This window comes from Chiloscyllium punctatum, chromosome 49 (genome assembly GCF_047496795.1).
Source record: "Chiloscyllium punctatum isolate Juve2018m chromosome 49, sChiPun1.3, whole genome shotgun sequence".
Lineage (NCBI taxonomy): Eukaryota > Metazoa > Chordata > Chondrichthyes > Orectolobiformes > Hemiscylliidae > Chiloscyllium > Chiloscyllium punctatum.
Window position 1 is genome coordinate 55,187,385 of NC_092787.1, and position 12,291 is coordinate 55,199,675.

General features: G+C 37.4%; 1 protein-coding gene across 4 annotated transcripts in view; it reads left to right on the forward strand.

The window, feature by feature from the left end:
- Positions 1 to 11,912, forward strand: part of LOC140469697 (astrotactin-2-like) — a 1,585,258-nt gene extending 1,573,346 nt beyond the window's left edge. For 3 of the 4 annotated variants that reach the window (XM_072566452.1, XM_072566453.1, XM_072566455.1), the window contains one exon: positions 10,024 to 11,912. In XM_072566452.1, coding sequence (XP_072422553.1) covers positions 10,024 to 10,261 — 238 coding nt within the window. In that variant the 3' untranslated portion in view covers positions 10,262 to 11,912. The remainder of the gene's footprint in view (positions 1 to 10,023) is intronic. The other variant, XM_072566454.1, reaches the window with a different exon arrangement.
- Positions 11,913 to 12,291: the final 379 nt, after the last annotated feature.

A 12,291-nucleotide genomic window follows, 5' to 3' on the forward strand; every position in this document is an offset into this window, starting at 1 on the left:
AAAATTTTGAGGGGCATGGATAGGATAAATAGACAAAGTCTTTTCCCTGGGGTCAAGGAGTCCAGAACTAGAGGGCATAGGTTTAGGGTGAGAGGGGAAAGGTATAAAACAGACCTAAGGAGCAACTTTTTCACACAGAGGGTGGTACGTGTATGGAATGAGCTGCCAGGGGATGTGGTGGAGGCTGGTACAATTGCAACATTTAAGAGGCATTTGGATGGGTATATGAATAGGAAGGATTTGGAGGGATATGGGCTGGATGCTGGCAGGTGGGACTAGATTGAGTTGGGATATCTGGTTGGCGTGGATGGGTTGGACTGAAGGGTCTGTTTCCATGCTGTAAATCTCTATGACTCTACCATCCATAATATGCTGTAGGAGCTTAATCAATGATGCAGGCTGATAATTAGACTCATCCTTGGATTTAATCTTAACAAAACTTTTGCATCATAAATTGCTGAAAGCATGAGTTTGTAGTGTTGTCGTGATGGAAGCAAGACACCTGGGAGCTGGAGAAATCTGTGTGTGTCCTTAAACATTATGATTAAGAAATATAGAAATTAACAGCATCAAGGCAAGATAAGGAATTAGAAATTAGAGCATTTTTAAAATTATTCGTTGTTGAGATGTGAACATCACTGTCAAGGTTAGCATTTACTGCCCATCCCGAAGAGCCTTTGTAGCTGACTTGCTTACCAGGCCATTTGAGACAGTAGTTAAGAATCAACTACATTGCTATGTATTTGGAGTCAGGAGTGGACCAGACCAGGGAAGGACAACAGATTGTTTGACTCTGAAGTGTATTCCCATCAGAACCAGATAAGTCTCATTGGGTAAATTCAGCATTAAATCAGGTACAGGAAGTGAAATAAAGGGAGGGGACAAAGAGAGTGGTTTGTGAGAGAAAAAGAACATTTTTGCCCTAAAGGTTTCATTTTTAGAACATCCAACATTGAAATAATGAGACTTCACTCTTATAATGGTTATATTTTGATACTGCTCAATGTTTGAGCAGGCCTCAATATGGGCACACATTCCTCTTGCCCAACCTGACTATCCCAACCAATGAGGCTTAAAGGCACCACGACCAACAACTTGCTAAACAGATGGTTAAACTTTCTCATTTAATTTTCATGGGATATTCATCCTTGCAAATATCATGTGGTTGAGAGCTGACTGAGCAGGATCAATCATGTCCATGTAATCTAGATCAGAACTGAAAAATCACTCCACTCCACCTGTACCTACTGCCACTATTCTGCAGCATAAATGCAGAGACTTTGTCTCTCTTTCTATTTAAGCCAGGTGAACTGAAAACCTAAATGGTGAATTCTCTGAGAAAACAGTCAAGCAGCAGTTAACAGCAGCAACTGCAGTGCTAAGTCATCTGAGGTCAATGAGCAAGGAAAGGACTAAAAAACATATGGCCAGGGAGAAACATAAGCTACACAGAGAGAAGGTCAAAAATTCTGTCTTTGAACATAACAGATCCATGGATTTTTTATTTTATAAGTAGCCTTTTATGGGCAATGTTGAATAGTTAAGCAAAACATAGTAGAAATTGAATGTAAAAATAACATTTTTACTACCTTTGTGCTTTAGTGACTAAATTCGAGTTCTTCTAACTTGGCTATAACAATGTGTTCTACAGTAAAACTTGGACAGCAGTGTGAAGCAAGATGAGCACATAATTGAGGCAGAATATGGTGGAAGAAGGGTATCGCCATTATGGTGTCTTGATTATGGAATGCAATAAGAGATTCTTGGAGTGAATAATTGGTAGCATATTTTTGAGTAGCACAACACTTTGCTCTTAACAATATGTGCATTATGAATATAATTACCTTGACAGTTTTTAATGGCAATTCTTGTCATTTGAAAAGCTGTATGATCAGATTACTTGAGGCTGTATTTCCATTGTATATTAAGATTTGCAGGGCAGCTTGTGTTTTCCTGCCAAGTTCTTATCATTAATTGTACCCCAGATTTTATGCAATCTGCTTCTTGTATACATTTCATCCAAAAATATTTGTGAGCTCAGAAAGGAAATCTCCCTTATGGTGCCTCCATCCATTTGCTCAGTGAAAGGGAATACATTAATAGTAGTTGTTTTGCAAAAGTACATATAATTCAGTGGCAACAGAGACCAGGAAGTTATGTACTGATGTTAAAAAGCTTCTGCACATTTTCATTACATTTAGACTCCAGGAACAGTAATGGCATCAGGTCATCATTTATGTTTTCTTGAGAACTGTAGCACCACCGATATGTTTGGTAAAGATTTGTGTTTGGTTTGTCCCATTTTTCACAAGTTGTGTTGACTTGAACTGGTGTTGAGAGTGTGGTGTTGGAAAATCACAGCAGCTCAGGCAGTATCCGAGGAGCAGGAGAATCGACGTTTCGGGCAAGACCCCATCATCAGGAATGAGGCTTGTGAGCCAAGAGGGTGGAGAGATAAATGGGAGGGGTTGGGGCTGGAGGGGAGGTAGCTGAGAGTCAATAAGTAGATGAAGGTTGGGGTAATGGTGACAGGTCAGAGAGGAGGGTGGAGCGGATTGGTGGGAAGGAAGATGGACAGGTAAGACAGGTCATGAGGGTGGTGCTGAGTTAGAAGGTTGGAACTGGGATACAGTGGGGAGAGGGGAAATGAGGAAACTGGTGAAGTCCACATTGATTCCGTGAAGTTGGAGAGTCCCAATGTGGCAGATGAGGCGTTCTTCCTCCAGGCATCAGAAGGTTAGGATGTGGCAATGGAGGAGGCCCAGGGCCTGCACGTCCTTGGCAGGGTGGGAGGGGAAGTTGAAGTGTTTGGCCACAGGGCAGTGGGGTTGGCTGGTGCGGATGTCATGGAGATGTTCTCTGAAGCACTCTTCAAGTAGGCATTCAGTCTCCCCAATGGTGTGTTTATTCGAAAATGTGCCCAAGTACATCATTTTGCAAATCAGTATCTGGTTTCTTCCCATTGATACCAAGCTGATGAGTCTATAATTCCAATAATTAGATTTCTGACTCTTTTTAAAATTTGAGCAATATTTCTTATTTTCAAGTCCTTGACTGTTAACTCAGTCATTAAAGAGCTACCAAAAAGAATTGAGCTTCTGCTGCCCGACTTCAACCCTATTTTCAATATACTTATTCCATCCAGCCCTTTATCCTTGTTCAAGCAGTCTGTGTTGTTTAATATTAATTTTATTATAGTCAAACTTTGCTGAATCCAATCAAATGTCGGTAACAAGCATTCCCACTAAATTCACTGCAAAAGTAAATTGGTCTTCATATCTGTCAGTTCTTTGAGTGCAATTTGTGACCCAGGTGAAAGCCAGATTCATGCACAGCATGCGGTTTTGCCAGGGTTTTCTGCTCACAATGAATTATGTTTTAGTATGATAAACTGTAATTACTTCGGAAGAATAGGTCTTTGGATGCAAGCAGTAACAAATGAACATGCTGCTATGGGTAAATCTTACCCTTTGCAATTGAAGTGTTGTTTATGGTATGAATTGCAGTCACGTTAGGTTTTACATGTCTGTACTTTGTAGAAGAGCATGTGCATGTGAATAAAGTTTAATGTGAATAAAGGTTATGGTACTATAAGAACAAAATAAAATTCTAAAACCTAACATTGATTCCATTCAGAAAAGAAGTCAGAATCACCTCACATTTTTTGGCAACCTATTTTTGTCTGAAAGCTTAAAAACAAATTTGCATTTATGAGATGTTTTTCACAACCCAGAGACACTACAGACTGCTTTTTTGAATTGTACTAACTACTTTAATGGAGTTAATACGGCAGCTAATTTGTACAGCGTGCTCCTATAAACAATAATAAGTATAGAGCTCTTGAAGTGAAGTGGTAATGTCCTTACCTCTGAGCTAGACATTTCAGTTTCAAGTCCAACCTGCTGCAGAGGTTTACGATAACATCTCTGAACAAGTTGATTGGAACATATTTAAACAATGCAAATGGAAAGCTTTGTTAGATAAAGCAGAAAATGTGGTAGTTGCATCATTCTCACCAGGGTCATACTAGCGTAACATCAGCACGTCAGTAAAGACTGGCAAAGGGCAAAAGGTGCAACAGACGTGCAGACAGGATTGTTTTGATAACACTTGTTTTGACGTTGGTTTTTTCATCTTTCTTTGATTCCCCACTGACGCTGGGGGTTTCATTTTGCCTCAAAATATTGTTTACTTTACTATTTGTTCCTGCTGACTCTGGAAAGCAAGGCCATATTTTCTGCGCCCAAAAATCATGAGAATGTGGTGCTGGAGATCTTTGTGTCATTGGAGCTTGCAGGCTGGTGTGGGCCAGTGAATTCCAAGATTTGGTCTTGCATTGGTAATGGAAAGAAAGAGGTTGGGAATATGAGGTTGGGAGTTGCCATTGATGTATGTGGGGCATCTGAAGTATAATTGATGGGTTGGCTTTTAATTCCAGGCTGCCAATCTTGATGCCAGACTGAATTCGGAGTCTACAACCTTGAAGGGCTATGTTGGGTCCACAGAAGAGATGGTTGAGGAGGGGACCAATTAAGATTGAGGCCATGTATGAGAGTCCAACTAGTTAAGGGAGGCAGATTGGGCTCTGAAGAAGAGAGAGCCAGTGGAAGTGTGCAAAACTCTGGTTACCACTGTCCTGTTGGGGGAGAGGGTGATTTTTTTTAGGCAGTGGCAATGCACCTCAAGGTGGAAGCTACTATCTGCAGACGTGTAACTTTGCAGGCCTCTTTAGTATCTGATGGAGCTATTGAAAATCTCCTCTTTAAACATTTCCACTGATTTAAATTCACATTTTGAAAATTTGCTCTTACTTTGAATGTTCAATCCCTTACGGACCTCTGCATGGAATTTGCACAATCTCCTCTGGAATATACTTGAATTAGTTCTACAAATATTTCCATCTGTGCTGTCCTCAGGGAATTATTATGAGTGAAAGTTATGTTTTCCACCTTGAATTAACCGAATCTTTATCAATGCAGTTGTCTTGCTTTAGAAAGATTTTGCTCTAAAATTGCCTAGCCATATTGCTTTCCTACTCAGTAACTCATCACGTTATTGACTTTACCTAATTGTGTGAAAAAGAAGCATTTGCCAGTTTCCTTTCTTATTTAACTCCTTCGTTTTGATTGCAATGTTACAGTTTACAGATGGTGTTTATTCATTTGCCCAGAGTTGGCCTCACTCCACATTTATGCATTGTGACTGCTCGAGAACATTTGAAAATTTCTCACACAAGATTATTTCAGAGTTCATGTTTTGATATCAGTCACTTTGTTCGAGAGTATTTTACTTTTCTCTTGAAATCTAGATATGAACTTACTAGCAACTTAAGCAAGTGAAATAGAAGCTTCGTATCCTCTGGATTGTTTCATTTAATTATCAGAACCAAAGAAAAACAAATGAAAAATCTAACAGTGACAACAAAAGTCACAGTATAGATGTTTTTTTCAAAAAATCAACCTCTTCAGGAATGTTATGATACACATCAGGAACAAGTGGTACTTGAATACAGATCTACTGGGCCAGTGGTAAGGACACTAGCACTACACTCAAGAACCCATCTTGAACAGTTTGTGCCAAAAACCCAGGCAATGTCTTGAACCTTGGACCTGTAGATTAAAAGTCTGATGCTGTAGCATTGGAGCTCAAATGTCGTTGTATGTATTTACCACAGAAAGTCGACCATCTAACAACTCAAGTAGATAAAAGAATGATTTATAATCTATTGGTAAACTCTTTCTCTGTGGCACCTTTTACAGCTGTAACTCATCAAACTTCAACTCTTTTCTGATTATGGGGATTAACTTGCCTACTTTGTTATATCCTGTGAAGCATCCAATTGATTTAAATACTTTAACTCAGTTCAGTGAACAGGTCAAAACATTTAATGACCCTTTCATTGGTTAATGTGGCTTATTTGGAATTTTTGTGGCTGACTGTTAGCTTCCAAGTACAAATCACATTGTCTTAGTTAGTCCAGAATTTGCATAGTTCTTCCTCTCCTCTCTGTGCTTTGAAAGTCTGTTTGAATTATCCTTGCAATATAATGGTTGTAGCAAAACAGTTCTGATCAATGATTCTGAGCAGTCTCTCCTTCTATACAATGGCTGAATTTTTAAAAAAGTGATATTCCTCAAAAAAAACTTCTGTTTCTTTTGTCTCTGAAGGGACAATGAGGCATTTTTATCTTCCATCAATTAAGTGGTCAAATTCCAATATGGAATTGAAAACCATGCAGGTTATACCTTGCAACTATGCACTCCAGCACTTTGCTGCTCAAGCAGTGAATGGAAAATTTACTGCCACTCCATTTAGAAAAATGTGTTTGATCTGCACACAATGTGATGATGTCACCTGGGACTGATACTGCGATAAAGTAGATTGTTTTCCTCTTGCTAGTAAAAGTACAACGATTTGACGACTTTCTTTCTCATCGAGGACTGTACCATTTATTATTTAACCTTGGATGTGACTGATTTTTGTATCAAAGGATCACATAACATGCTTGGTCTAAAATGTCTTCAGCAGCATTGTTGTTAAAATTAATTATTTAAACTCTTAAATGGAAAGATTCTCAATAAGGATTTAAAAACTAAAAGCACAGTTCATATTAAATAAAAAAGGACAGCCTTTGAGTAAAAAATGCAAGGATGTTTTTAGGGAACTGGTTTGCGCAATGTGTTTGTGTTAATCAGTGTTTAGCAATGTGTTGGTGAATAGGAACAAGAGTATAACATTGAGAACCTTGAGCCTATCATCCAATGAGATAATAACTGAAATGAATTATGGCCTGAATTTTCATGGAGGGTGTGATAGTTTTAGCTGGGAGCTAATTCCAGAGTTTCTGACCCCATTTCAATTTTCAGGAGAGCCTTTTAAATATACAAGATTCCCAAGCTAGCTATTAACAATTGGGAGATAGGATTGTCCTTGTTGTCTATAATTTTCATGGAGTAGTTGGAGTTACCAGCCTTAAAAGTGTCATGAACTGTAACCTGGATGAGGGAATCCTTTGAAAGTGAATTCACTAAATATCCTTTGACACCACCTTCCAAACCTACTACCGTTTCCAACTAGAAGGACAAGCGCAGCAGATACACAGGAACACCACTACCTGCAAGTTCCCCTCCAAGCCATTCACTATCCTGACTTGGAAATATATCGCTATTCCTTCACTGTTGGTGGATCACAATCCTGGAATTCCATTTCTAAGCACATTGTGGATCAACAGCAGTTCAGAAAGCAATACATCACCCCCTCTCAGGGCAAACTAGGGATGGCCAGCCAGCAATGCCAATGAATACATTTTTAAAATTTTAACTGTCATCCCAAGCTATGATACTTTAACAATCTAACCATTAAAACACTTCCAATAATTCATAGGCAGTAAATGACTTATGCCCTGTAGTGTAAGAAATTACACTATAACCTGGTTCTAAGAAGCATTTTGTTTTGAGGATTGAAGTATTTGAAATATTCCTACTGGTGTGAGAAACATTTATGTTGTTAGCGCTGGGCATCATAATTGCTCTTTCTTAGGTGCAAATTATGAGCAATAAATTCTCAGTTGTGCATTACTGGTGGGATCAGATTGACCACTTGTTTAACACCACATTTTGTTTTCCTTTCTATGTAATCAATGGTCAGGAAAATTGATTAATTCGATTTGATTTAATATCTAAGTACAGTGAAAAGTTTTGTTTTGCATTGTAGTACAGACGGGTTAAAACATACAAAGGTCATAAGGTGATTGAACAGAATGAGGAATACAAAGCAAAGGCTTCAAAGGAGGTACACAAAAGCAAGATCAACATTAGGTTTGAAATTTGAGCGTTCCATTAAGAAGTCTAATAACAGCGGGGAAAAAGTTGTTTTTGAACTTGTTTAAAATCACACAACACCAGATTATAGTGCAACAGGTTTATTTGGAAGCACTAGCTTTTAGAGCACTGCTCAATCACCTGATGAAAGAGCAGTGCTCTGAAAGTTAGTGCTTCCAAATAAATCTGTTGGACTATAATCTGGTGTTGTGTGATTTTTACCTTAGTAGACTCCAGTCCAACAAATCTTGAACTTGTTGGCACATGTGTTTAAGATTTTATATTTTCTGCCTGATGGAAGAGATTCGAAGAGATTATAACTGGGATGGGAGGGGTCTTTGATGTTGGCTGCCTTTTCGAGGTGTCGAGAAGTGTAGGTGAAGTCAATAGATGGAACACTGGCTTGTGTAATGGGCTGGGCTGTGTTCACAACTTTCTTTTGGTCCTGGGCAGTTAATGTAGCAAGTCAATGGCACTTTAAATGCACAATCCTCATTAATAGGTAGTGGATCTTTAAATGCTCATCCAATATTAAAGGTGTCAATATTGGAAGTGTAAAGACCTGTCCAACACCTCTTGAAAACTATTGTCATTCTCAGTAAATATGGGCACTGTTCTGTGGGGAATGCTGAGAACTTGTTTTAGTACTGGATTACCCAGTGGAAGTAGAATTTAACCACTTAATAATGCTTGAAGTAGGTTAATTTTAATTTTTTTTTACTTTTCTCAAACAATATTGAATCATTGTATATTCATGTAACTTTCACATTGTAGTCATACTTTATGTAAGTTTTTTTAGGAAAATATCACTGTCTAGTCAGATTTGCAATACTTACGTATTATTATGGAATAATTATAGTTATCTGTGTGAGGCAGGAGCAAATTTGCTTCGTGGAAAATCTGACTAACCTTACCATATATTTTTCTTTCAATTATTTTATTTCATTTTTAATAATTGCTTAGCTAATGGCTGCTGACAGCATCACACAAGGAATTGGCAGGGAAAAGGTAGGGTCATCAATTAACAGATGTTGAAATGACTTGATCCCTGAAACCTTTCGACCAATGACTGCGGATGTTTAGCTCCCTCATGCGGCTGGGTTTGGTAACCCCTGTCACTGAGCTCCCCAATGGTGTCATAAAGCTCTTGCATGGAAATTGCCATAAGACCCTTAAAATGTTATTTTCAACAAGTGCCATTGATGCTTAGGCTGCTTTGGAATTTCTCATGGTAAATAAACCCAAGACCAATATACTTAGTGACAGTCTTCCTCTACTGTCTGTCCAGGTTTTGGTGTCCAGTTATCCAATAACTTGCAAACTATTCTGAAAACTCCGACTGCATTTGAGAAAAGAAAATATTATAGTCTTTCCCAGAAACACACAACTTCTCCTTTTATTTGAAGAAAAGGGGCTGAGTGTGTGACATGTTTATGCACAATGTATAAATAACCTAGGAAAACCAGATAATTTCCTTATGTGGAAGTTACCCTTTCATTGGTTGACACATGTTTTGTAGGATGAACTCTTTCTGCACTTTACAAAGGAATTATTGGCAGTCACATTTCAGTACAAGCTGGTGCTAGTTGTAAAACCCAACCGAATCTGCCTTTATGACATCAAGCTCATGTTTAAAAGTACTTTGATGAGGAGATGTTCATGAAGTCCTCAATCATATTAGAACTTGAAACGTGATTATCATAAGACAGAGAGAAGTAAAATTTGGTTTCCAGTCCTATTTTGTCTTTATTAGACAGTAATGCCCATCAAATTGATGAAAAGGATTTGTCAATGTGAGTACATGAACTATTGCCACTCATTCAACAACCAGTTCAAGATTTACTTCAGTCAAGATTAGGGCAGACACCTTCACAATATTGCAGAAGTGAAAGGAGAGGCACTAATGTGCTCAGTAACTTATTTACTTACAAACCTCTCAGATGGGATGTCAAACCCATCAGAAATTTGTTGTATTTAAAAGCAAATATTGTTGGTTTCCTAGAATACGGAGATGATGACTCAATTTTCATCCAAATCTATTTTGTGCTCCTCGAATAATTGCAAAATATGAATTCAATGGAGAAATGTTGAAAAATATTTGCATTATATCTTTGTTTTGAAGTGATCACAAAATAATTTCAGTCTGTTTCTTCTCTATCTCTCTCTCTCTCTATTCCATCCCTATTTTGTTTTTATCCCTTAGGAAAGCTCACCTCATTCTAAAGCGACTTGAGAGTGTGAGTGGCCGCTGTGCATCGTTACTACACAGTGCCTATATTCAGAGCCACATAGACTCAGTGCTGTATTTCATCTGTCAAATGGACGAAACCAGACCCACAGGAATGGTCTGGTATAGCACCTTACATGATGCAAAAGTGACTTGTGAAGAAAAACTCATGTCTGTCCCACGCAACATTTATGGAGATACTAAACTGTGGTGAGGCATCTCAGCACATTGAACTTTAATTATATGATCAATTTTTGAAATTTTCAAAGAAGCAAGGCAAAAAAGAAAAAGTGTCATCACCTCAAATGACAGTGAAATCATTCATCAGACATTGCTCCTTTTGAAAAAGACACCTTCAGGTCTTTGGTGCTTGTCAAAATATTTAATCACTTAAAGAAATTGGAGCTACATGATTGGAACTATGTGCTCAACATTAACAAACAACTGTCAAGTGAACAGACAAAGAGTTAAGACCGCATGTGAATTAGTGAACCAACCAAAAATTTCAAGAAAAATACAACATGTTGTAGCGCATTTTTTTGCTTTTTATAAATTGACATAAGAAGAAATGTACATCTTTTTAACAAAATAGTGGAGAATTATAAGATAAATCATTGCTCTATAAAAATTGATCCAAACCAATTTCTATGTTGGTACATTGACTAATGATTCAATGTCAGCAAAAGCTGGATTAACAATTTAACAATGTTGTAAATATTAAAATGCACAATGTACCATTAAAAAATGTACAGTATTTTACCTTTAGAGATGAAGAGGATTCATGGCTCAGAGAAGAAAATACAGATATCTATCAATTAGTTTTCATTGTTAATTCGGGATGTTGTCTATAGTGACTGATACCAGCAGGAAACAAACAGTTTGTGGTCCATTAACATAACCAACTTATTGATGATCCAGATTTGTGTGTAGGTACATGATGGGAAGTAACAGGTTTCTAAAATACATATTGGCTTCATTTCTCTAATGGTAGTTGTTAAACTGGTGGCTTCTAGCTTGAACTTTCATAACACTGCTTTAACCTGGATTTTAAACATATGTAGATTAAAAGATCATGAAAAGTGAACCAATTTCCAGTGCACAACAGTAGTTATCACAAATGGTGGCCACATTTTAAGTTGAATATGGAACTGTGACTAAACATAAACATTACAATGTCTTTTGAAAGGTTGTGAACCAGTGCAGGGGAAGGTTTTGATTGGATGAAATCAGTGTCATAAATTTTACTGAAAAACACAATTGTCAATTTAAAAAAAAAATCCCTTTTTATCTTTTGTTTTGATGTAGCAAATGTAATTTTTCAGTTGAACAGGATTTATATGCTGGAGCAGGTAAATTTTATACTATTGAATCATCCACTTAAATATATCAGAATGTAATTGTGAGGACTAGACTTCGCTTTGGAATAGGGATAAATCAAAAAGATTCATAAGAACAAGTGAAATTGTGACAGGTTTTGAAATAAAATAGCAACAACAAGTTACTATCAAGAAATAAAGTGAGTGGCAAAGGCAAAAGCTATTAAAATGAAATAAACTGGAGTGAGGAATTCAAAGGAAGTAATTTAGTATCAAGACTATTCACATGTTAATATTTTATTAGAGTTGCTGAGACTGGATTAAGTACAAAGCAGTTTGAATGTGCATATTAAATCCTGGTTGATTGTGGTGAGCTGAAGTACTTTAACCTAGAAATTTAGCGTGGCTTAAAATGGGACTAACTTCAGCTAGCTAGATAGGAAATGGGCTTTCATACTGAGTGATAATTGATTATAACATGAAACAATATGATTGAATTTCACTGTACTAAATATATTGTCTGATAAATAAAGAATTTCATGCATCTCATGCACATAATCACATTTCGTCTCAATTCAAAAGAGCACATGCAGTCTCATTTCACATAGTGTCGTGATTTGCGCTCTTTCATAATGTATCATAACTTGTTTCATCCTCAAAATGCACTTTTCCATTCTCCATTGGGGTTCAGAGAAGAGCCCATGGTTTTGGAGGAAGTCTGTTAAAACATTGATAGAGGATTGGCTAACAAATAAAAGACAGAGACTTGAGATAAGTGGGACATTTTCAAGATGGCAACCTGTAATCAATGGATATGTGCTGGGACCACAATTATTTACAACGTATATTAATTACTTGGCTGAAGAATGTGAATGTGCAATAGTCAGGTTTGTGGATGATGCAAAACAGTTGGGGTGGGAAGGTACAT